This window comes from Sander vitreus, chromosome 4 (assembly GCF_031162955.1).
Source record: "Sander vitreus isolate 19-12246 chromosome 4, sanVit1, whole genome shotgun sequence".
Classification (NCBI taxonomy): Eukaryota; Metazoa; Chordata; class Actinopteri; order Perciformes; family Percidae; genus Sander; species Sander vitreus.
The window spans coordinates 14,995,314-15,020,882 of record NC_135858.1 but is presented as its reverse complement, the minus strand read 5'-3'; the positions used below and the strand labels follow the sequence as shown (position 1 = coordinate 15,020,882).

The 25,569-nt window shown below is 40.1% G+C and overlaps 3 protein-coding genes and 1 long non-coding RNA gene across 6 annotated transcripts in view; 1 reads left to right on the top strand and 3 right to left on the bottom strand.

The window, feature by feature from the left end:
• The window catches only part of LOC144516896 (protein bicaudal D homolog 2-like), a 13,693-nt gene extending 11,215 nt beyond the window's left edge, over window positions 1-2,478 (bottom strand). The window contains exon 1 of the mRNA XM_078248580.1: window positions 1,942-2,478. Within this exon, the coding sequence (XP_078104706.1) occupies window positions 1,942-2,181 (240 nt within the window). The 5' untranslated portion in view covers window positions 2,182-2,478. The remainder of the gene's footprint in view (window positions 1-1,941) is intronic.
• A 788-nt stretch (window positions 2,479-3,266) lies between these two features.
• Window positions 3,267-7,234, top strand: LOC144516900 (uncharacterized). Of its 3 annotated transcripts, none has more exons than XM_078248586.1 (8): window positions 3,267-3,402; window positions 3,629-3,657; window positions 3,743-3,814; window positions 4,569-4,637; window positions 4,785-4,835; window positions 5,151-5,213; window positions 5,290-5,365; window positions 5,508-7,234. In XM_078248586.1, the coding sequence occupies exons 2-8, from the start codon at window positions 3,633-3,635 to the stop codon at window positions 5,539-5,541; spliced, it is 390 nt and encodes a 129-aa protein (XP_078104712.1). In that variant the 5' UTR covers window positions 3,267-3,402; window positions 3,629-3,632; the 3' UTR covers window positions 5,542-7,234. The 3 variants fall into 3 exon arrangements, with proteins under 3 accessions (XP_078104712.1, XP_078104713.1, XP_078104711.1); XM_078248585.1 differs by having other exon boundaries at window positions 3,269-3,447; XM_078248587.1 differs by lacking the exon at window positions 5,151-5,213 and having other exon boundaries at window positions 3,267-3,447.
• Window positions 7,235-7,382: 148 nt separating this feature from the next.
• Window positions 7,383-16,936, bottom strand: LOC144516249 (transketolase-like). The gene is made up of 14 exons (XM_078247454.1): window positions 16,547-16,936; window positions 14,862-14,979; window positions 14,627-14,740; window positions 14,423-14,520; window positions 13,202-13,393; window positions 12,819-12,937; window positions 12,481-12,677; window positions 12,179-12,343; window positions 10,873-11,029; window positions 10,251-10,381; window positions 10,039-10,122; window positions 9,812-9,905; window positions 9,206-9,328; window positions 7,383-8,511 (listed from the first exon to the last, which is right to left on the bottom strand). The coding sequence occupies exons 1-14, from the start codon at window positions 16,651-16,653 to the stop codon at window positions 8,324-8,326; spliced, it is 1,887 nt and encodes a 628-aa protein (XP_078103580.1). The 5' UTR covers window positions 16,654-16,936; the 3' UTR covers window positions 7,383-8,323.
• A 3,972-nt stretch (window positions 16,937-20,908) lies between these two features.
• LOC144516248 (uncharacterized) lies at window positions 20,909-21,951 on the bottom strand. Its single transcript, XR_013501825.1, has 2 exons — window positions 21,865-21,951; window positions 20,909-21,535 (listed from the first exon to the last, which is right to left on the bottom strand). It is a non-coding gene; the product is annotated as an uncharacterized LOC144516248 (long non-coding RNA).
• Window positions 21,952-25,569: the final 3,618 nt, after the last annotated feature.

Genomic DNA, 25,569 nt, shown 5'->3' with positions numbered 1-25,569 from the left:
TCAATGTGAGGATTTGATGCTTTTTGTCACACATGACAGAACAGGATTATATTTAAGGTTTCGACTGTTGGTTGAGTAAAACAAGCAACCTGAATACATGACCTTGGGCTGTGGGAATTTATAACAGGCATTTTCACTATTTTGAGTCATTTCCTAGATCAAACATAAAAAAAAAAATGCTGATTAATTAGCCTACTAATAAAAATAATCATTAGTTCCCGCCCTTATTGAAAATTGGACTCTATCAATATGAATTTAGTAATGTGTAGTAACGCTTGTGATTAAACATAGCTCTTTTTTTAATTTATTTTTACAGCACAAGTAAGACACTGACTTCTATCTGAGCCCATTAACTTGTTTACTATTCTGAGCTGTTATCTGTACACAATATTATGCATTTGTGGCTTTCTGGCTAACAGTCAGACACCACACAATAAAAAAAAAAAAAAATCCAAATACACTAAATTACTAAAGAGTGAGCGAAGGAGGCATAGTCGATAACAAGTGGTGAACACAACTGCTGAATGTTGAAGTGAATGTGGAAGTGCCATACTGTAGAATTCAGTTCCTCTAAAAAGGGTTGTTAAAACTGGCTGCAAGACTGAGTATAATGAATAGAAGGGAAAACCCCAACATCTCTCTTGAAATACAGAAAAGATAATACAGTAAAGTCGTGGGAATTTAAAAAATAATTGGTTTATGAGGACAAAATGCATGTTTTGTGCCGTGTTTGCTTGAATGACAGGTGTCTGAATGTGTCTCTCACATTCAGCTGTGGTGGTCGCTGCTTTTCCCGTCCCAGGTTTACTTTGGCTCTTCCTCCTTCTCTAATTTTGCAATTTCTGGCTCCAATGACAATAACTGAGATCAATGGGTGATGTGACAGGCTACCATGTTCACACTAAGAAAAAACTCTGTTGGAGTCATAATGAACGTGAAAAGGCATTTGGCATGAAGTCATAACATTTTAAGGCTTTTCTGTAGTGGCTCCTTGGTTGTGGAATGGCCTGCCAGAGGCCATTAGACAGAGTCTATTGATGCTTTTAAGATGCACCTTAAAGACTCACTTTTATTCTCTGGCTTTTTTGTTTTAACCGTTTTTGTCCGATTCCCTAGGTTTAGATTGTGTTTAAACTTGCTTCTATTTTTAGTCTTGTTTTAGTTCCACAACATCTATGCACATGTCTTTACGCTTGTATACAGTATGTCTGTCTTTCTGAAGCACTTTGGTGCAAAACTTGTTTGCATTTTAAAGTGCTATACAAATGAAATAAACTTAAAACTTGGTATTAGTTGGGTAAAACCAGTCTCGGGCAGCTGACTGCATGCTTTACTGACCCAAGCCCAGTAACAAATCCCAAAAAGATGTAGGAGAAATTCAGGGAAACCAGAGTCTATCACTGTAGTTGTGGGTTACAAATGTCTCTCCAAAAAGCAGGATACACAATAAGGACATCAGGATAGGAGAGTTATAAAAAATACCATGGAGGGATATTATGTTTCTCAAGATTCACTTTAAACGTATGAACAAGTCTGAAACAAGTGTATTTTCTACAACAGCCTGTCCCTTTCCTGTTACTTTTAAACCCAATAAACTAAGAGCAGGTTGGCCACATAGGCATCTAAATTTAACATACTGCTGCAGCTGCAGATGTCTGATTTGTAGGCGTCAACCTTACATACCAAGAAGAGCAAGTACGGGCAAGTGACCAAAAAGTAGCTAATGTTAATTTATGGTTCTGATTACAGACTGTGTGGGTCTGAGTGACACGTTCAAATCCGTTGGTAAACAGCTGACCGTTGTTGCACCAACATCTTAACGTGCTGATATCATATTTGCTTGTTTAAATGTCATGTATTCACATACCGATACAATTAACATTCGGTTAACGTTACAACTACCCTCGAGTGTCGGGCTGCGTGGCTATGACCTCCGGTTACCTCCTTCAGCTGATCCAGCTCCTGTCGGACCGTCTCGTACTCTGTCTCCAACTCATCAAATCGCTGCTTGAGCTGCTGTTTCTCCTCCAGCACCGCCAGACCATACTCAGCCGCCTGGATTTTCTCATGGGTGGTCTCACGGAGCTCCCTGGTAAGACGCTCGACCTCGACTCGAAGCCACTGCGGGCCGGCCTCTGTCACCAGTACCGCTTCGGGATATTCCTGCTCCTCCATAGACATCTTGGTGAGCCGCCGACTCCCAACTGTAACGGGACCCAACCCTGGCTAGCAGGGGCAATGCAGAAAACCACCAAGACCAAAAATCACTGCCGTCTTTGTTTGAACCGCATAGTTGGGACCTAAACGGCATTAAGTTCCCTTTGCCTTTTCCCGCCGCAAAGTTCAACGATGCTGAACCTAGACGATACTTTTGTCATTCTCGAAGAGTTTCTTCCACCTCTTCATGAAGCTGACAGAGGAAACTTCAGTTGAGATCATAGATTGGAAAAAGCTACTCCTGCACCACGTTCAAATCGGTATGAGTCGGAAGGGAAATGTAGTTTTGAATGTGATGTCAGTATCTCAACAACTACGTACTGCAGCTGCTTATTGACTTCAATTACCAGAATGCATTGCGTGGGCTTGTACGTGATGCATTAACTTACTGAAGATTTCAATACAATACTGCCATCTAGAGACTTTATAATAAAACTACATCTAAACCATAGACTAAATATTAACAGTTTATGGTCTAAACCCACGAGACGAAGTCCATGTTATTTATTAAAGGCACATATTTTGATTATGTTGCTGCAAAATAAACGATTATTTTCATAATTAATTAACTGTCGAATATTTTCTGATAAACTGATTAATTGTGTAGTAGTCTATGAAATGTCAGGAAAATGCCCGTCATAAACTACCTGAGCCTAGATGTCTCTTTTTGTCTTTTTGAACCCAATAACTATTCCATTTAAAATGTATATAAATGCATAAAAGCAAGCTGGCGGACCAACTAGGTAGCATTTTTGCTTAACTACATGGACTGACACTATTTAAAAAAACATATATTAGGCTAATGTGTTTATTTTCTTTTTTTACATCAGTAATGTCTGTACAATGTTTACTGGCATAACTGATGCAATACCAAAGAAAAATGTTTTTCATCTACATGTCAAACTCTTTCATTACGTAAACAGGCTACGTGACAGAACAATTGTCATTTAGCCTCGAACCACCCTGTACTTCAAGACAGACTGTAACAGCGTTACAACATAACGTTACAAAACATATTCATACAAATGTGAAAGTAAAACCTTCTCATCTGGGACTTTCCTTCTGTCTGTGCACAACACTTGGCAGAGTAGTTTGACCGGCTTCAGGAAGTTGTCACCTTAGTGTATGATGATTCTGTTGTTGCTACACCTGCCTGGAGAATTCACCTGCAGCTGAACATAAATTGTGTGTATACCTGTGTTCCTGGGTCTCAGGCTCTTTCACCATGTGGTAATGTTAATCCATTCAACCTATATAGGCCTATATACTATAATATATATATATATATATATATATATATATATATATATATATATATATATATATATGAATAATCTTTCTGTCTCTAGCAATAGACACCTTTGTGTTGATCTGTCTCTACCAAGAAATCATGATAATGTTTCTTTTTCAGGAATATGGAAGTGGACTTTTACCAACACTGTATGTAGCCTACATTATAGGGGTGGCACACAACAAATTTATTTAGATATTTCTTAATTTTAATCTATGCTTCTGAACATTTCAGACAAATATTACCATTTTTATTCGATCTGCTTTGGCATGGGATGTGGAACAGCACTCTATAGGCCCTTTTGTTGTAAGTAGACATAAAGTATAATTTAAGTTCTTAAATGCTATATAATTTAGATGAGGGTTTCTCAAAATCCGGCCGGTGGTCAATGCCACTTTTTAAAGCTTCACACAGATAACGTTCGCTGCAATATAATATAATGGCAAATCCAAAGTATGGCTGTATTATATTAACGACCGTAAGGGGCCGCAGTGTGGTTACACCATGGGTTACACTCGGTTACACTTCCTCTGAGACAACAGCGTTCTGTATGCCCTGTTTTCAGACTGACAGGCTGGAGGTTGAAGGGACGGGTTTGAGAGAGGAGAGGCAGATAGGGAGGGGGTTTATTTTGTGTGGTGTTTAAAATGTTCTAAATAAATAACAAAATGTTAATAGGATAACTAGGTTTTGTCTTATTTTTTTGTTATTACAAAGAGAAAGTAGGCTCCCTAAAAAGGTATCAAATGATTGGTTTTGATACTGGTACAAAAGTTGACCAGGAAACCTGAGTACTCAACTTGAATGTGTGTTGCTTAAAAGCTATAAGTGAGTTGATTAATTGTTAGGCTATTATGTTATTGCCAAACCTCTGACCTTGAATGAAAATCAGATGCAGACCTTTGAGTAATACATTTGAGAACCCCTGATTTAGATTTTATTTGGACAATGTATGTACATTTTTAATGATCTAATTTATCAACAAACCTGCCTATTTTAGTTTGGTATATTTCAAGTTTATAATTGTCATTGTTTAACAATTTTTGTGTTGCATTTCCAGCACTCATGATTCCATCAGTTCTTGGTGTGTTTTTCACCATAGCGTTTGAGGTTGTGGGCTTTATATCTGGTAAGCTGAACTTTGGTTAAAAAAACAAACACATTACTTATTCTTGTCATTTATTACCAGAAGGTGATCTTTTGAAACGATTCCATAATTCCAAATGTTGGACAACAATGACAATACCAATGCTAATTTTTTTATGTTTCCTGTCAGATCTGCCAGCCCATACTAGGAGATGTAAAGGCCCTCCCTATGTCAGAAGAGGTACAGCAATTTATTGTTAATTTACTAAATATTAATAATAACAATGAATATGTATCTATCACTAACAAATGTGTTCAAAAGATTTTTAATTATTTGGTTCATTATTATCTAATGGCATGTAGCTGATTAATAGTGTTATATTAATAAAAAAAAAAGTGAATTATCAATAATTACCCAATGGAGTGAGTAATAATATTGCTGGCAATTTCCATCGATACATACTATATGATAAAACAATGGCATCTACTTGTAATTAGGAATCACATTCAGACCTGTTCTTTATAAAAACTAACATTACCTTTTAACTCTCTTTAGATGTTTACTGGGGATTTGGTTTTGCACTTTTCGTGGCCATGCTGAACTTAAACTCATATCATGGTAAAGCCCCATGACTTTACTTTACTTAGTATGGCAAAATATTATTTCTGTGGTTACATGTTGTGATTTATTCCAGCCTACACACTGTCTTATGGATGTGGAATCATAATGTTTGCTATTCGAGGAGCAAAACGGAAATACAGCTCTCTAAAGTAGGTGGTCTTACAAAAGCTGATTGAATTTTTACACATTGTGTTGATAGATTGACAGCCTTTCTAGCTTTATCACATAATTCAGTGTTTTTAAATGTCTTTGAAAGTTGAAGTGATGGTAATTGTATGATCTTTTGAACAGGATACTGAGAAAGAGAAAGCGCCAACGGTGGTAGAAGGAGTTTACAACCACATGGTCAAAGAACAGAGTTCAGTTTGTTTAAATTAACTTTGGACTCAGAGATGGCGAATTCTACCAGGAAGTCATGCACGTTTCCACAGAAACAGTTTTATGATTAGATCTTTTAAAGCCAAAATATTTATTAGCTATCTCAGGGATGTACGGTAAAGAAGTAATAATGTCTGAAACAAGTTATGCAGATATGTGCTAAGAATTGTGTTATATTGTGTATGTTGTCATTAATCATGGCTTTGTATCTTATACTTAAAATTGTTAAAAAAAAGAACAATCTAGACACGTCAATAAAGAGCAACTATAGGCTGATATCAAACCTTCCATTTTTAAGTAAAATCATTGAAAAAGCAGTTTTTCAACAACTCAACCTTTTTTTGTCACTAAACAATAGTCGACCACACCACAGCACTGAGACGGCTCTTATTAAAGTCTGACGTCCACTTAAACACAGATAGTGGCAAAACTACAATCCTAGTATTACTTGAGCTCAGTGCTGCGTTTGACACGGTCGACCATGACATATTACTAGACCGATTGGAAAACTGGGTTGGCCTTTCTGGCTTAGTACTAAAGTGGTTTGAATCCTATTTAAAGAATACGGACTACTTTGTGTCTATAGGTAATCATGCATCTGAGGATACAAATATGACATGTGGAGTTCCCCAAGGTTCCATTTTGGGGCCTCTTCTGTTTTAATATCTACATGCTTCCACTGGCTCAGGTTATGGAAAACAACAAAATAAGTTATCATAGTTATGTGGACGACACACAAATTTATATAACCTTGTCACCTGGGGACTATAGTCCAATACAAAAACTGGCTAAGGGCATTGAACAAATTAACAACTGGATGTGCCAGAACTTCCTTAAATTAAATGAAGAAAAAACTGAGGTGGTTGTTTTTGGAGCAAAAGAGGAACAATTGAAAGTCAGCACTCAGCTTCAAACGACAATGTTAAAAACAACAGACAAAGCCAGTAATCTTGGTGTAGTCATGGACTCAGACCTGAATTTGAACAGCCACATTAAGACTATAACAAAGTCAGCCTATTATCACCTCAAGAATATATCAAGGGTTAAAGGACTTATGTGTCAGCAGGATCTGGAAAAACGTGTCCATGCTTTTATCTTTAGTAGACTTGACTATTGTAACGGTGTCCTTACAGGTCTCCCTAAAAAATCAATCAGACAGCTGCAGCTGATTCAGAACGCTTTACACTGGCTTCTTGTGCCTCAAAGAATTGATTTCAAAATACTTCTGCTGGTTTATAAATCACTAAACGGTTTAGGGCCAAAATACATTTCTGATCTGCTAGTGAACTAGCTAACTAACTACCCAGATGTCTCAGGTCGTCTGGGACAGGTTTGCTTTCTGTCCCCAGAGTCAAAACTAAACAGGGGGAAGCAGCGTTCAGTTTTTATGCTCCACATATCTGGAACAAACTCACAGATAACTGCAGGTTCGCAACAACTCTTAGTTCTTTTAAATCAAGGCTGAAGACCTTTCTTTTGACGTTTTTAATTTATTGTACTGCACTGTGAATTTTATTGTTGTATTTTATCTGTTTTTAATTTTGTATTCATTTCTAACTGCTTTTTAATGTTTTATGTAAAGCACTTTGAATTGCCCTGTTGCTGAAATGTGCTGTATAAATAAAGCTGACTTGACTTGACTTGACTTAGACACTGCTTGAATTAAAAGTTCAAGTACAGGTTCCTGTATACTGCTTGAACTACACACATCAACACACACATCACAAATATACTTACAGGGAAAAAGAAAAACTATTGTAAATGCTCAAAGTCAAATGCAGTGGGCTTTATTACATGAAAGTCAGGTACATACAAAATTTCAAGTAACAAAGAAAGTGATGTTTCTTGGGTTTACAAGTCAGATGTAACTCTACCTTCATAGTCACAGCTAGCCATATTCTCCATCAGCACCTTCAGCCTTCAGCCCTCCACCTTATGTAAAAAAGATAACACTGACCAAATAATGATTATCTCCACACTGCTGATATGGTCCAATTGCAGCAAATGAACATTGAGGTGCGTAGGTTGATGGTAACTTTAAAATCAACAACAACAACAAAATACAGTGCTGAAGAGAAATTATACAACTTTTAAAACCACATGAGTTTTAATTATCTGAAGATGTGATTTGTGGTTCTGAGTGACTGCTCTTAATGAACTACCTACATTTGTTTGATTTTTTTCTCTACTACTTTCTACAAACAACAACTCAATTACCATGTTTCTGACACTACTGTCATGATAAACTACTTTAAAACTATGCCCCACCCAAGAGCTACATAAGAACAATATAAAAACATTTCCAGTTGAAGTTCATCAACAAGCATTTAAAAAAACACATGAGAGCATTACTTAGTACTCCTGTTGAACATGTAATAATGAATTGTTTTGTATGGTGAGCATCCATCAATTACAAAGTCAGTTATGGCCACATTTTGAATACTGGACTAGAGCTATGACAATGCTAAGTTTAGGAGTGAGGATATGTGTGTTTGAATTTGTGTATCTCTGTTCTTTTCTGTGACATGATGGATGCATGAAAGAAAGGGAAATGTGGAACTCTACTTCAAAGTGTACAGCACAAAATCACATTACTTCAGTACACACTTAGGGGCATTCACAGTGAAGGAATTTAAAAAGCTGGGTGTCATGTGAATCAAAAACATACTTGACTGTTTATCATCATCTGCAGGGGTGTAATCAGATAGGTGGGTAGGGCAGAAAGAAAGTTACTTGGCGTTGGTAGAACTGCTGAGCATTTTGCGGACGGCCTGGGTGATGGCTTCACGGTCAATGCCATAGATCTTGAGCAGCTCGTGTGGTTTGCCACTGCGGGGGATGTGGGACACAGCCAGACGATGCAGATTGAAGCCAGACTCATTGACCATTGCTGAGGACACTGCCTCCCCAAGACCACCTGTGTAACAGCAATTCATCACATGAGAGAGATGTAGAAGGAAGACAGATCCTCCTTGAAAGATGGGGGACACCCAATCACCTCAAATGCTTTGGAGCCTCATTGACAGCAAAAAATGAAGCTGTGTATGAGCAGAATTGCATCACATGTACAGTAAATAGAGAGGGCAAGAAAATATAACAACCAAGCTAAATCTAAACATCTCCCCTTGACTACTATACAACATATGGTCCAGATGTAAAATGAATACAACCAGACATCACACTGATGCCAATAATCCTTTGTCTAGTCAAGTGCATGCCTTCACCCATCCCCTTTCTCTTAACAGACACAGGGCATGGCTGTCTGTGCTATCTAGGTCACACAGAGCCCCATGGGCACATGCTCAGTTAAGGAAATCTGACAGCACTCTGCCTCTCTGCCGGCTTTCGTACTTACAAAACTGACGCACCGCAATACCAATACATTGCCTGCAATAAGGGCACACACACAGTCAGCCTCCTCTCAGCCAATAAGCAAATGTCACCACATGGCGTCTCTGTCGCTGAACCAATGGAAACATGCTACCACAACACATCCGAGGATACGAACCAATGACAAGGCCTCAGCTGCATAATGCTGACGAACTTGTGGTGATGGTGGTCATACAATATGCAGAAGCTCCACAGTATGAGAAACTTTCATGGAAACCGACCTTCATAGTAGTGGTCTTCCACAGTGAGGAGTCGTCCCCTGGTGGCACGTGTGTGGTCCATGATGGTTTTGACATCCAGTGGTTTGATTGTGAAGGGGTCAATAACCCTGACAGAGATCCTCTCTGGAAATTTTGTTGAGGGATATGACATATAACGTGAATCTGTTAATGACATCGCTGCAACTGAGACATGCAATTCATATAGTGGTTCTAAGGCCGGGTTGTCCTTGTAAATCCTTCTTTTAATCATTAACTGACGATTAATAACACAACAATGCATGTATAAAATAGCACAGTGACAAAGTTGAAATCACAAATGTATTTACTATAGATATAGAAATGTATCCACTGCAAGCAAACACTATCTTTGTATGCAAAAGCAATAAAAAAAAAGAAAAAAGAAAAAAAAAAGGGTAGAATGCCCGAATGTAATTTATTCAAACAAATATAATATTCTGGGATAATTCTGATAAACTATTTTCGTCAAATATGGTCATACTATATTTGATTAAAAAGCATGTTCATCTGTTGGATATGTCAGATGTGATGTGGTATACAGTATATTGTATCTTCTTATGATCAAAATAAGTATTTCATGTACTGTACCTTTCTTTAAATGTTCAGCTGCAGCCAGGGCCTCATGCAAAGTCACTCCAGCTGCCACCACAGTCACCTGGTCCTCCTTGCTCTGGTACACCACCTGGCAAAGAGAATGGTATTATTTTCTGTTTCAGGTTAAAGTGTTGACAGTGCTGGGTATGTTCATTTTGTAGTTAGTTTATTTTATTTTCATAATTATCATAACAGCTATGTGAGGACAAAGACAGTCTCACCTTAGCCTGTCCAACATGGAAGTCCTCGCTGCTGTTATAGATAATGGAACTGTCTTGGCGGCTGGTTCGGATGTAGCAAACACCCTTTTTGAAGGGAAACATGACAGTCAGCTCTGGGACATTTTTGATGACAAATAGGCTGTTTTGTCAATAAATAATTGTGCCACAGATACTGTAGGGAAGCAAGAACACTGCATTTAGGTTGTCTGTACCTTTGTGGTTGCAGCCAGTTCCACAGCCTTCTCTGTAGACACACCGTCACAGGGATAGAAAATAGTCGATGCGGGAAGGGCCCTGAACATAGCCACGTCCTCTAGACCCATCACAGAGGGGCCTTCCTCTCCTGCAATATGTACATTTATAGTTGATTTCATATGTCCAACATTCAGTACGTCCTCAAAAGTTATAAACAGGTCAGGTGAGCTGATGCATGCAGATCCAGAGACATAAAGCCAGGCTTTGCATGCAGTATACCTGTACTAACAGAGGGACACCTGGTTCCCTGTTGACAGCTTCCAGGGCAGACAGGAAGGGAGAAAAAGGGGAGGGTTGAGTACTAGCTGTAAGGCCAATGGAGGTAAATACAGCAAGGAAAACACAGAATTAGAGGGAAAGTGAGAAATGATTGAAACAAATGTACACTCACAAACACACAGATCATTGTTTTATACATTTACCACCATTAGGGATACAATACAGTCTGATAAAATGGGTGTTGTGAAATGTCTGGCTTCAGTGTGAAGGGAATAAAGGTGTTTTTTGTGAAAGTGTGAGTGAGGTAGGGGTGTGAGAGGGGTTGTGGTGTGCCTGGCTCATCAGCATCAGTTTACTAACCGGTGGACAGGCCGCAGTGGGAGCCACACAGGTTGATGTTGCTTTCTGATATGGCTGCCATGCGGAGCTGGTCGTAGGCACGGGTGAAAAAGGAAGCGAGAGTGCTAGCAAACACAACGTTCCGCTCACGGGCAGCACATCCCATGGCAACACTGACCTGGGAAAGGAATGTATTGCATCTTAGTACCTATACAACAGCACAAGAGATTCCACAGGTCACATGTGCTTGATCCCAAAAAGATCACCCAGAGGGTCAAATATCTGCAGCACAAACCATATTTGAAAGCCTCTTTCAACAGAAGACCATGTTAAGTCGAGAGTCAATGATAAGAGTTTTCTCCAAAGCTCCGGAGCTTATTTTACCATATGTGTGGAATCAGTGGCATACCTCCTCTTCCAAATAATTTCCTTTGTCCTATCTCCAAAACTCTCCCCAATCCCACAACTTATTCCTTGCTTTGTCAAAAGCAACAACTAAGCATCTGTGAAAGTGCAATTGTGATGTAAGATAAATTCTTAGAGATACAATCAAAGAAAGAAAACCACTTATTTAAGGGTACTTAAGCTAGCAGTTGTTTCATCCAAACCTAGAAAAGGATGCCATTAATAATACAATAAAAGTACATTTATCTGTGTCTTTAACAAATCAAGTCGTTCATTAATTGTCATTCATTAAGTGTTTAATATTTGAAATGCAATGGGTTTTCATCTCATTTCTAAAAGCCACAGACGTTTTGCCATTCAACGTTTCTCATGCATTCAGCCAGATGGTTCCACCCTCTGCACTGATTAATATTTTACATCTGACTACACTTGTCATGACTGCTTATCATCACACATGCCTAACCTACGTTGGAGTTGGCTGCTGCTGGAGCCATGACAGCACAAAGAATTAATGTCTGATCGCCTCTCTCCAAATTATTAATTTAATCTCAGATGAAATAATGACAGGAGCAGAAGAAGGGGGTGTCAGCAGCAGCCACATTGGTCATAAGAAGGCAAAATGGGTCCGTCTTTACCTATCCTTACATTATGGATAGACAAGTCATGTATAATTAAATAACACAGGCGTGAGCTATAAGGCCCTACTCATATCCAATCAGAGCTAAATAAGAGCAATTTACTCAGCAAAATAATGCTAATAAGCTTTTAAAAAAATAAAAGAGAGAGCATTAGACCAAAAATATCATACACAGAATATAGATGGCTTTGTTAATAAAATAATGGCTATGTTAATAAATATATACGTCTTAAAAAATATCTTTGTGAAGTATTCTTAATTCTGTAGATTCATGAGGGATCATACCATGTTCTGCTGAGCGATGTAGCACTCCACAAAACGGTTGGGATGCTCATTCTTGAAGATGTCTGAGTAGGTGAGGTTGTTGGTGTCTCCATCAAGGGCCACCACACGTTCATTGTAGCGGCCTAACTTGGCCAACGCCATCCCATATGCCTTCCGTGTGGCAATCTATAAAGATGGGATACCAAACAAATCAATCATTGACAAAGATTGTTGGCTCATCTTCATAAAGAATTTAATAATTCCCCTCTCTGGTTTCATTAAACACTGTGTGAACATACTGTTCCTATATGGAGATGACAAACCTTTTCACCAGTCTTGTAGCTGGGTGCACTCGGCATCCTGATGTTCCTCAGGCTGACTGGTGGGGAGTCCTCGATAGGAGCAGGAGGGTACAGGTGCTTGCTGCTGTTCATGATGCGGCTCTGCAGATCCTTCATAACCATCTCGGCCATGTCTTTGGGCAGAGGTTTGGCATGCCACCCCAGCTTATCCTCTGCAGCTGAAACCACATACATACAGCATCACATTGGTAGATTTAAACACTGTTTGGTGGAAGGGTTACACACTTAGGTTTGTTATGTAATATTCACAAGAGTGAGAGCAATGCATTTGCAGATGAGGAGTGGACAGTGAGCGTTACCTGGAATGCCTTTGCCCTTAATGGTTTTAGCAATGATGGCAGTGGGCTGATGACGTGGTTGGCTCAGAGCCTTGCAAAGTTCCTCCACACTGTGTCCATCCACAATGATGGCGTGCCAGCTACACACACACACACACACACACACACACACACACACACACACACACACACACACACACACACACACACACAGACAAATCAAAGCCACACGTTAGGACACAGATGGCATGGACACACAAGGACAGTGTTGCACTAAATGCACTAGTTATGGATAGACATCAGATAATGCTACTTGTATTACCACCACCTTCATCATAATCTTCCAACACTGCATAAACATTGACACAATCAGCCTCGACTGCAATATGAAATTTCACTTTTACCCGAAAGCTTCACATCGTTTCTGGTATTTCTCTACGTGATGCTGCAGGGGTGCCGAATCACTTTGGCCCAGACGGTTGATGTCCATGATGGCCACCAGGTTGTCAAGCTGGTAGTAGGAGGCGAACGACATGGCCTCCCAAACAGCACCCTCTGACATCTCACCATCCCCCATCAGGCAGAACACACGATAACTGAGTTGGAGAACAGGGGGAGATTATGCGATTGTGTGTGTGTGTGTGTGTGTGTGTGTGTGTGTGTGTGTGTGTGTGTGTGTGTGTGTGTGTGTGTGTGTGTGTGTGTGTGTGTGTGTGTGTGTGTGTGTGTGTGTGTGTGTGTATATCTGTGTGTGTGGTGTACGTCCAGATGAGGGTGGGGCAGTGCAAATCTCACAAAAATGTTCTCTGACAGTTTTCGAGCCAGTCATGATTATTTTTCCATCATATGACAGTTAGGTGGGTAACCAGCTGTCACATGATAAAAGCTTCCTGAGGCCCGTTAAGGTGTGGCTGCTGAGTTTCACACCTGCCTCTGAAACATGTCTCCCATAAGAATCCCACAGAGTATTTAAACGGTACAAATTATCATCATTATTTTATAATAAAAATTGGTAATATAAGTAAAGTGTGTCATATGGGTCAAATATTATCAGATGGCTCAACCTTTTACTCTATATACAGTAGGTGTTTAATTCAATGTTTTTCTTGCCACCATTACAAAGAATAAAACAATGAGAAAACATTTATTCCGTTTGTGATTCCAGCTTGGATGGTAAAAAAATAAGTGAGATATGGCTGCTGGGCGTGTGATTATCAGAGCAGAAGAATCGTGAGAGCAGAGCATGTAGCGGCAGCACACGCCCACAAAATTGGAAAATCCTTATCACTGAACATTCGAAAGAATTATGATGCAAATTAAGAAAACCTCAAAATGTCTATAACATCAAAACATGATGTTGAGTCAGTGTTCATTTACACAAGGCAAGGGCTTTTTAAATGCATGCAAGAAATCTAAAATGCAAATTAACAAGAAAAACTAAATGCATATAAAGTAACTAAAATGGTCAAACCAGAGTCATTTCTTTATTGTGTGTGTGTGTGTGTGTGTGTGTGTGTGTGTGTGTGTGTGTGTGTGTGTGTGTGTGTGTGTGTGTGTGTGTGTGTGTGTGTGTGTGTGTGTGTGTGTGTGTGTGTGTATGTGTGCCCACATGTATGAAAGATTACCTAGACTTGTCAAAGTATTTCCCAGTGTAAGCCATTCCACAGGCCACACCAAGACCCTGCCCCAAGGAGCCAGTGGCTACATCCACAATTTGCTGTTTCTGAAATGCACACAACACACACAGACAAAGACTTAAAAACAGCTGGTACACTGTTTGAGCTCCATTAGATGATTCCTAAGGTGTGGTAAAGTAAGTGGCAGCTTACAGGGGTTGGGTGGCCCTCTAGGGAAGAGTCAACCTGGCACAAATTGAGCAGTTCACTGTCCTTTAGGAAGCCCGTTTCAACCCACATGGAGTACAGGGCCGGAGCAGCGTGACCCTGCGGATTAAAAAACAATCACAAACGTTATCTTTTGTCAAACGACACTGAAGTCATTCAAGGAAAAGAGAAAAAATATGTACAGCATTTAGACACCTGTTCAGATCGGGAAGACTCTCACCTTGGACAGGATGAAGCGGTCACTGTTGAAGTTCCTTGGGTCTTCAGGGCGGTACTTCATGGTGTGGAAGTAAAGCACAGACATGATTTCTGCCACACTGCAGCATGATGTGGGATGTCTGTACGACAGAGGAGACGGTGCTGTTACCCATATGCCAGGCAGCATGCAGAGTTGTAACTATAGATGTAGCCCAGGTAATCAAGTTGTGAAATCATGTGGGTGGGTTTGTTTGGAATCAGTGACTAAACAAAAGCAAAGTGCAGTTAATAGACCAAATAACTGCTTTTATTTTAAAATGTCACAGAGCCTTGGAAAACCCCAAATAGTTGCATGTTGAACCAGTAACTATATTGGAAATGAATTAAATACACTGTATAAAGACCATTTGTGGTGCTAATAGAGCAAAAGACAGACCCCTAGGGACAGCATGCTGTATACTTCATTCAAAGGCCCTCGGACAGATTAGATAGAGAATTGGTTGTAAATGCAATCATACCATCAACATTAGATTGTTTTGCTTATATTAACAATATTTGCAAAGAGCCATTTTATTAAACCACCCACCAACACTTAATTACTAAGTGCTCCATCCAGTGCTAGTAGTGCAAGTATTTTGGCGCGTTAATATCAATGGCTGGTTATTGGCCTTTCCCACATATAAAGGTGGACTATTTCACTCAATAATGTACCAATATAACACACGCAAAATTTATTTGGCATTTAAATAGCCATTAGTCATCAATACTTATGTGGCTCAGATTATCTTGTGAAATATTATTCAGTGTTTCTCTTTGTTCCCATCAGTTAGACAGTGCAGAACTGTGGAGTGAGGAGATGGGCTCCAACACGATAACGCTCTTGATTCTTCAAATATGCACACAATGTTGGGCTTCACATAGCTGTTCAAACAGTGAGAATTGCAACAGCAATCATTAACATGCGTAGCTATGACATGATATGCACAATTTCAGTTTATCAATAACACTTCTAAAGCCCTTTTCTTGCAGCAACCATGCAATTCTCAAGTATATTTGCAATTTACAATCCACCCAGCATTGCACATGGTAGTCTAATAGGTGAATTTTACCTTTTCAATGTCAGAAATGAAATACAATATTCAGCCTGCAAGCAAAGTAAATATAAGATTTCGAAATTTTGAAAAAGACCAAATACATTTCTGTCCTTCTCCAGAATATGAAAATCCAAACATCTAAACTTCAAGTCAGCTGTGAGGTGTCTTACAGTTGTGTATGTTATACTCTTCACTCAAAATGATAAATTGATGCAGTGACATTTCTGCAACATAGTATATATTTTATTTAGGAAAAATGTTCTATAAAGCAGAATTGTAGAGAAATTGTGTAATGTACATAGAGATATTTTGAAAGAGATTTTGTTTCATTAATTGAATTCATAAGAGATTGAGAGATTCAAATTGTTCTGCCAATGGCTCAAAAGAAGAGAACAAAGGCAGGACATGCTGTTCCTTTGGCCCTTCACTTGCATGTCTGTGTGTGCAACTGTATATGCACATGTCTAGTTCAGTAGATGTGACTGTTGGTGCTCATCTATGCATGCTGCAAATAAATATTAAGTTTGAATGATGGTTTACACACACATTTTGCATGTTTACATTGAATTCACAGTATTAAGATCATGTCTGAGAGTCAGTGGAGGTAACTCACCCGCTGCCCGCTGCAGTTGTTGCTTTGATGGAGTTGATTCGGAGGCGATTGGCAATGTTCCTCAGCGCCTGCACTGTCTGCTGGTCAGGTTTGTGGTAATCCTCCATGAAGGCAAAATGTCAAGTTCCTCAGCACCAGAAAAGTGGACTAACTACAATCCTCTGTTGAGTTTGTGTGTTCTGAATGTGAGTGTGTGAGAGTGAGGGTTGGCAAAGAACAGCACCTGTGTGTGTGTCTGTGTGTGTGTGTGTGTGTGTGTGTGAGTGTGAGAGAGAGAATGAGAGACTCAGAGAGAAAGAGAGAGAAAATGGAAGAGAAGCTGGATTTATCCTGTCAGGCGTGCAGACACATAGATGCACAAGGACACACTGCACATAGACACACACACACACACACACACACACACACACACACACACACACACACACACACACACACACAGACAGGAGGGAAGGCGGGGAAATCCAGTGATGTGAGCTGGGTGTTACTGCTAAAATCAAATAGCCCTCATTTCATTGGCTACTGTGTGACTGGATGGTGGAGGTGTGTCACAGCTAGATGTGCATTAGTGTGTGTGTGTGTGTGTGTGTGTGTGTGTGTGTGTGTGTGTGTGTGTGTGTGTGTGTGTGTGTGTGTGTGTGTGTGTGTAAGGAGGGGCTGAATGGGGAGGAATAGGGAGGGCATTTCAGGCATCTCAGCCTGATTCACTTTGGCTTTACCGTCAAAACCAATGATTCAGATCTTGATGGTAGGTGTGAATGTGAGCGTGAATGGTGTCAGCCCTGACATTGAATGGTGACCTGTCCAGGGTGTACCCCAACTCTCGCCCATCATCAACTGGCTGTTATTTACTCACACCAAACACTCCATTTTTATTGCCAAAGCCTATGTTTGAACAGCACCTAATGTGCTTTTGTTAGAAATTTAACAGAAAATAAAAATGATGGCTGTGAGTGACAAATGGAGAATTCGAAAGAAAGAAAACAGGAAAAGACAGAACAAAAGAAAGAATGTGAGAGACATACTTACATTATATTTATATTCACCTTATATGAGTAAAATGTACAGTACAGAGAACTTTACACTATAAGAGCTACTGCCATGAAAATGAAATGAAATATTTTTTCCTTTCTCTAAAATCTAGACTTATTCACAGTTTGTAATTGTAGGCCTACAAATAGACAGTGACATCATGCTACAACAAATACACAGTACACATTTACCCTTTTCTGCAATTTACCACAATAAATGTTCTTTGCTACAAGCTATATTGTGTGAAATTAAGTTTTAATACAATCTCAGGTCTTGTTTTTACTTACACAAATGAGGTTGAACATTTCCGTTCACCATTAAAAACATTTTGAAAAATAAGTGAATATTCTTTTAGCAGTTTGCTTTTGGTTTGCAGCCTTTGCACATGCACAAAATATCTAACAGGGTTATCAGTATGGAGAGAGTTGGCCTGCCATCTAGAGGATAATCTTTGATGCTACATTTGACCTGTTTCCGTTGGTCAGCTGCTGAGTCTAACACGCCATTTGAAGAGAATTAATAAAATATGACCCACATGAAAACTGGTTACATTGGGGTTTTTTCCGAGGACCTTTTGGTAAAGTAAAAAATGTGTAAAGATAACAATAATACAGTTTCATGTATTTGTCTCATGTACTGTTTGCTTGGCCAGCCGGTGGGCGGCAACAATCTGAAATGGAATGAAGCCATTCACGATAGACAGCAGAAAAACAGAAGCCGAACAAGTCCACCCACATCGGAAGAACTACAAGTACACTAGCTTTTTAACAGGTTCTGTGGCGCGTCTCTAGTGGAAGTTGTGGTTTTTAAATATATTGGTATATTTCTCATAAGTAGAAGTTGGCAGTGTAGAATTTTGGATATACCCTGGGTTTTTTTGGGATGGGGAACACACTGGTGTCATCAGATTTTAAAAACCAAATCGTTAAATAGGTGAAAATAGCTTATTACCATATATGACAGTGTTTACAGTGGGTACATTTTGGTGACTATATCTACATGACAGCTGAGGTCCAGAGCTTTCTATAACAGCTGGTCCTATGTGTGTAGCACCTTCTGTTGCTAAATGATAAGCCTTCAAACATGTACTGGGTTCAAGGTTCAGAGGTCAATATTTCAAAGCAGGAGTAATGTATCAGACTAACATATGTTACTGTCGAGGTTGAGACCTTTCCAATGATGTGTTTGCTATAGTCCTACGACAACGTTTTAATTTGTACATATCATGGAGACCACTTTGCTGGCAATAGCCTCCTTTATTGTCCCCAGAGGGATATTTGCCTTGAGTTCAAATGTTTCACACATAGCACTTGACATTGTTTTATTATACAACTGACATATACTTACAATAAAAAACAACATAAACAAAGTGATATGTAGCCAGACTGAAGCCCATCACACAGCCACAATCTATTGCACATCTTTCACAAACAGTGACAAGAGCAACCTACACACAACCCTATATGCATTATATCATGAAGCTATTGCACAAGCCCTGCAGCCTCAAGCAACATTATTTAAAGTTTTAATTGAGGTAAGTCCAAATTAGGCCTATAGTTTAGAAATGTTTAATTGGGCGCCTGGGTAGCTCACCTGGTAGAGCAAGCACCCGTCATGCATGTCATTCCACCGCTCTCTCCCCTTTCATGTTTTCAGCTGTCCTCTATAAATAAAGGCTTAAAATGCCTAAAAAAAAAAGAAATATTTAGTTTACATTGGGGTACCCTATATCTTCTGCCAGAGGATGAGAGCTCATACTTGGCATGGAGAATAAAGATAGATCAGACCATATTTTCTGTGCTTGCCTGGAGAGACTGGTTTCTATTCCTCTCCACAACCTTCATGACAGTCACCTGACAAGCAAGCTTTAAATTAGACGTTTTTAGATGCTGCCATGCTTTCTGACATATGAATATGCTCTATAATGCAGCTTTGTACAACATAAACCCTCTGATTCAGTGTCTGTCTGTGAGTGTCTGCTCTAAATGATAACACACACTTTCAACATGGGCCTTCCAGCCAAAGGTGTTGTCCATATAAACACCAAGGTGCCTATAGGAGCAGAGCCGATTAATTGGTTCATCATTTATGACCTCTGATACCCTCTGACCCATGTCACGACCCTTTCCTCAGTTTGTGAAATGGTTGAATGAGATTGTTGGCATTGCACCACTGCACAGAAGTCTCTATTTCAGCAGAATATGCAAAAGTACTTGTGTCTGTGTGCAGTATAGGCTGAGGTAGAACTGTGCCAAAAATGCCAAAACACATCTTGTATATGCACACATACCCATACAAAGCTATATACATCTTACCCTGTGAACAAAAACCTCGGCAACAATCCTGAAAATGCGTCCTAAAACTAGTCCCTTCTTAATTTTGAAAAGGTAGTCTCAGTAAAGGCTACAAAGGTTGGCTACAAGCTGCAACCACGGTGATTGATATGAGGATCATCTTCTGAATATAATAATGAATATGTTAGGCCTACCATAAATTGTTATTTCAAAAACGTCATTAATTTAAAACAACTAATAATGCAGTGTGATGTGAAATCAAACAAAGTCCCACACATAAATATGCTCATGTTTTTTCCTTTTAGTCTTTGATATTAACATTCATCAACCGCAAAATTAGAAAATTGCGTTTTTAAATAACAATGCATAGAAAATTAAATAAAAAATGCTTCTCTTTGTAAATGTTTTGTTTTTCACAACATTACAAGTCAAAACAAATGCAAATTAGTCAAACAAGCCATTAGGCTGTATTTCTAAACACTCAACTGTAGGTTTTTTATATAGGCCTAGTATTTTTCTGTGACAAGGCAAAACAAAGTGTACACAAATCAATAGGTTAAATTACTTGAGCATTTCACGAACTGCCATGAGACTGGGTTGGTGTGTGTGTGTGTGTGTGTGTGTGTGTGTGTGTGTGTGTGTGTGTGTGTGTGTGTGTGTGTGTGTGTGTGTGTGTGCGTGCCCGTGCACGTGCGTGTGTGTGTGTGTGCGTTTTTTGGGGCCTATCTATTTGATTACAGCTGTAATAGAATCAATTAAACAATAGAAATAACAATCAATTAATAACCAATTGTAATAGAATCAATTAACAATGTAAACAATAGAATCAATTAAACAATACTTGCTTGTCATGAAAATGTAGACACATCCGCTAGACACAATCCTGCATGTGTCGCATGAATATTTGTTGTGTTTCATTACTCCATTTTGAACAGCCTTTCATTACAGGCCACTTGTATTCCTAACATTAAACACCAGAGGACACTGTCTCCCCATAAATGTAGGGTTATAGCTTCTATAAATGATAGTTCATAGGATAGTTCCATCCACTTTATTAGCCAATAACAGAAATAAAAAAAAACATTAGAATCACAACATATATTCAACAGAGAGGACTTTTTAAATTAATTAGTTATGATGAAATTAACAAATACTGAATCAATACTGAGGTAAAACGGCAATGAGAAATGTATTTTCAACCATCACCTAATACAAAGAAACCAAATGTGGAGAGATGTAAAGTTTTTGGTAACAGTATGAAATCTAAGTGTCAGCTGAGCTTATATGATGGTGACACATGCTCTCTGAGTGTCATTGCTGCAAACCATCGTCCTCTCCTGCCCCTCATTCATTTTCCTCTGCACCTCTTCAGCCATGTGATCATCTCTGTGGATTCCTGCCCTTTGCTGCGTCTGGGAGGTCACATCCCAGCATCTCCGCTCTCACAGTCATGGTGATCCCATTTCTTGAGTCCCCCCACTGCTCTCCTGGTTCCACCGACATTGTCCTTCTCCCAGTTTCCAGCAACTCCTCTGGGCTCCTGGGTCCTGTCAGAAAAGCTTTTCCTCACAGAGCCCCACAGGTGCCAGCCAATGGCAGCTTGGGAAGAAGGTGCCACGTGATGGTGTGCAGCCAATGTCCGACGCTCACAACTGCACACTTCCTGGAGGGAAAGTACATTCACAGAGCATGAATGTTTCTATTTTTAAATCTCTCTGGCAGGAAAAGAGAAGCAAAGCAACCAATTTTGAAACAATGCCTTAATATAACACAGAACATGTGTGTGGCTATTCCAACACAATGCAGAGCTCAAGTAAACAAAAATGTACTCAGCTTTGTTGGGCTTGAATGATTAATATGGGATTTAAGAAGCAGCACAAATGCATGTATACATATACAGGCTTTACATATGTGCACATGCACTCAGGCTTGCTGACATGTGCACACGTACACACACAAATAAACTCAGTGATATTCTCACAAGATTCTTACCCACACATCTATGAATCTTGGTACATTGCTTTAATGCCAGTTGGTCCTTCAGGCTTGAGCCTCTTCCACTCTGCTCTTATCACTCCATTTCCTTAAATCGCTCTGCAGTCACCATGATGACATAGTGCTTGCCCTTCTATCTGAGAGCTGTCTGTCACCCAAAGGCCCCACCCCCTAACAGTGCATGAGACAAGAGCATAGGACTTATAATTGAATTAGAGCATTAAGTCATACAGCTGTTCGCAGCTGGACTGGGTGATCATCCTGAAAGTAGGGGTCAGGGTTCAGTTGAAGGCACACGTAGAAATAAAAAAATAAGTGAAAAGGACTAAGACATGGCCATGGTATAGAGATGGAATCGGTGAATAAGTGAGGCAATCAAAGCAAAGTGGATAAAGGAACTATTTGAAGATGAGAGATATAAAGATTCACATGGCGTGCTTTAGATAAGCAGAGAGGGTGCAAGAGAAGAGGAATAAAGAGAGAAAGGAAGATTCAGAGAGAGTGAGCGAGCAGGGGTTAAGGCTGAGCGTGTGTTGTGGGCTCAGCAGTGAAGTTGACGATGCACTGGGAGAACAGTTGTGCTGCAGGGCATTCGGGCTCCATCACTACTGCTCTCCTTCAAGCAGCTCCACCAACACACACACACACACACACACACACACACACACACACACACACACACACACACACACACACACACACACACACACACACACACACACTCATAAACATGCAAAAGCACTGATTGTTGCATCAATGCTTTTGCATCAGTGCCTGCTAACCAGGTTTTATATGCTTGGTAAGGCCAGGAAATCAGACATCAAGTCGCACATGCTAATATTCAAACTTGTTTCAAACATCCCAAACCTTCACTACCACTGTATGATTGAAAAAAAAGGATTTCAGTAAGTGAAGATACAGAAATGCTGAATGAGAGTGATGATATGAGAACAGCTATAAGTGAAGCGCTCATTGCAATCTGATTTTAAAAGAGCTGCTGAAAGAGAGTGAGGGAGGGAGAGGGTGAGGCTGAGGGATAAAGCACATACAGTAAAAGCTAAGTGCATTTACAAAGAGATCTAAAAACATAACAGCTGTTTGAGTGAATTGCATGTGTAAACTAAACACGTTGTGCATTTTTATTGAGTCAACACATCATAATCTCTTTAGAGGTTGGCCAAACACAACATTTACACAGGACTTTCACCACAGCAGAGCTCAAAGCCAAATACCTGCTTTGTAAAAAATGAAAGGCTATTTGTCTGATGTGCACGGATTACAAGACAAGACATCTTCATAGGGATTGAAAATAAATTACTGGGATATTAATATTATAATGTGCCTTTATCTGGTATCGTAAAGGCAAAAAAGTCAAAAACTCATGTTGTCAAATAGCTGCAAAGTGATTTTCCATTACCGTATTTGAATAAAGGTTATTTTGGTTGGGAGAGTTTGGTGGCACAGCGAGTTGAGAAGCAGATATCGAAGGTGGGGGTAAACTGCTGTGCTGAGCCAAATGGCATCTGTGGTCCCTGGGGGCCACTGCACCCTCTGTTTGTGTTTTTACTCCATTTCAGTAAAAATGAGCTGCATTGCGCTTTCCTATATTACAGACTGAGTGTGTTTGAATAGAGGTGCAGAGTTTGAACACAATCTCCCAAATACACAAACACACACAGATGCATGCACATCGACTATTCCAGGTGAACGAACACGGAAACATGAAACTGTTATTTCCACCATTCTCACTACCATATGGCCATCTTTGTAAGGAAATCGTCAGTACAGAGGAAACCAGTTCAAGAATAATAGGAGAAAACAGCATGTGAAAATTAGAAGAAAAAGAACATTTCTCAAGAATGAGGTTCAGATATATTTACTAATAAAGTGGAAAGTATGTGCCTTTGCAAATTGCACCGCATGTCACATGCTTTCATTGTCTAGTCAATATTTGTCACTTCCTGTTTTATTTTGAAACTCACACGTCTCATTTCAGGTTGCTTCACTCTAGTCTTTGTCTGCTTTCCCACCTGTGTGATCACCTGCCCCGCCCCAATGTGTTTCACCTGTGTTTAATTGTCTCCCCACCTCCATTAGTATATATACCCCCCCTCTCACTAGCCTTAGTTGCCAGATTGTTTTGTACCTCCGTGACACTGTCTAGCATTCCTTCCTCGTGTTTCTTGTAAGTTAGGACCCTTGAATGTTGTTTTTGGATAATTCTTATTTGATGATTTGGACACTGTTGCTTTAATTGTACTTTGTACAATAAATCTTATGAACTGAGTTGCCTGTTGAGTCATGCATTTGAGTCCATCCGGCTGAGAGTGGCTGGCATCGATCACCTTTTTGTATAGACTCTGCCTGCTGAATTAGACGCTCTGATTTCCCTGTCCGTAAAGATTAATAAACATCTACTTGGGAGAGAGAAGGAGAGATCACGGCCCAGTGTCCCGTCTTTCAGGTTCCAGAGGTTCCTTTGTCGCCCAGAGGGTTCCAGCGTTCCTCCATGTGCATTCCTCCACCAGCCAGCTCCAACGCCGGCTCAAGAGCGGTGGAGGAACCCATGCAGCTGGGACGCACTTGGCTGACCCCGGAGGAGCGTTAGTGACACCCTTTTGGGAGTCTATACTGTGCATAGGCTGGACCCTCCTTGCCGCCTGCCCAGTAGAAGAGAGAGCTCACCAGTGACGGATAGGGCATTGGTGAGCCGAGCCAGCATTGATACATGTCCCTCATGACCTCTTCCCCAAGCAACTCTGTCTTCTCTCTCTGTTTCCTGTTCACAGGTAGTGTTGGTGGATAATTGTGCCTATGCTAACTTAATGGACACCAGCCTCACCAGAGAGCTGGGCCTGGATTTGATCCACCTTGCCAAGCAGCTGGAGTAGGGAGGATACAGCATTGGACGTCACGTCAGTATTTAATAAGGCCTAGGATACATTGTTTCCCCCACATAGACAATATGACTTTGCAATTTACTTGGTCCCTGGCACTTTTCCTCCCAAGGGTAAACTGTACTACCTCTCCCAGCCTGAGATGCGGGCTATGAAAGACTACGTGGAAGCATCTTTGGCGGCTGGGATAATCCGACCTTCATCCTCCCCAGCGGGCGCAGGGTTCTTCTAGGACAAGGCAAGGACAAGTCCCTGCGCACCTGCATAGACTATCGATGGTTGATCACTGTTAAAAATCACTACCCTCACCCTCTGATATCCTCGGCTTTTAAATTGTTGCCAGGAGCCAAGGTGTTTACTAAATTGGATTTGAGGAATGCTATCACCTAAGTCAGGATTAGGGAGGGGGACAAATGGAAAACTGCTATCAATGCTCCAAGTGGCTGCTATGAATATTTGGTGATGTCGTTCGACCTCACCAATGCATGTGCATTTTTTTCCCAAGCCTTTATTAACGGTGTTCTGAGAGAGATGCTTAATGTATTTGTTCTGATCTGCAGACACACAAACAGCGTGTTCGCCAGATCCTACAATGCCTGCTTGACCACCAACTCTTCATGAAAGCGGAGGAAGTGGGAATCTCATGTCCCCTCCGTCTTTTCCTTGGGATATGTGATCGCGGAGAGGGGAGGTGCAAATGGATCCAGAAAATGTCCAGGCGGTGAAGGACTGGCCTATAAAATGTTTTAAGTGTAATTCAGTTAATGATGATTCAACTAAAATGCCACTTTTGAGGCCACAGTTT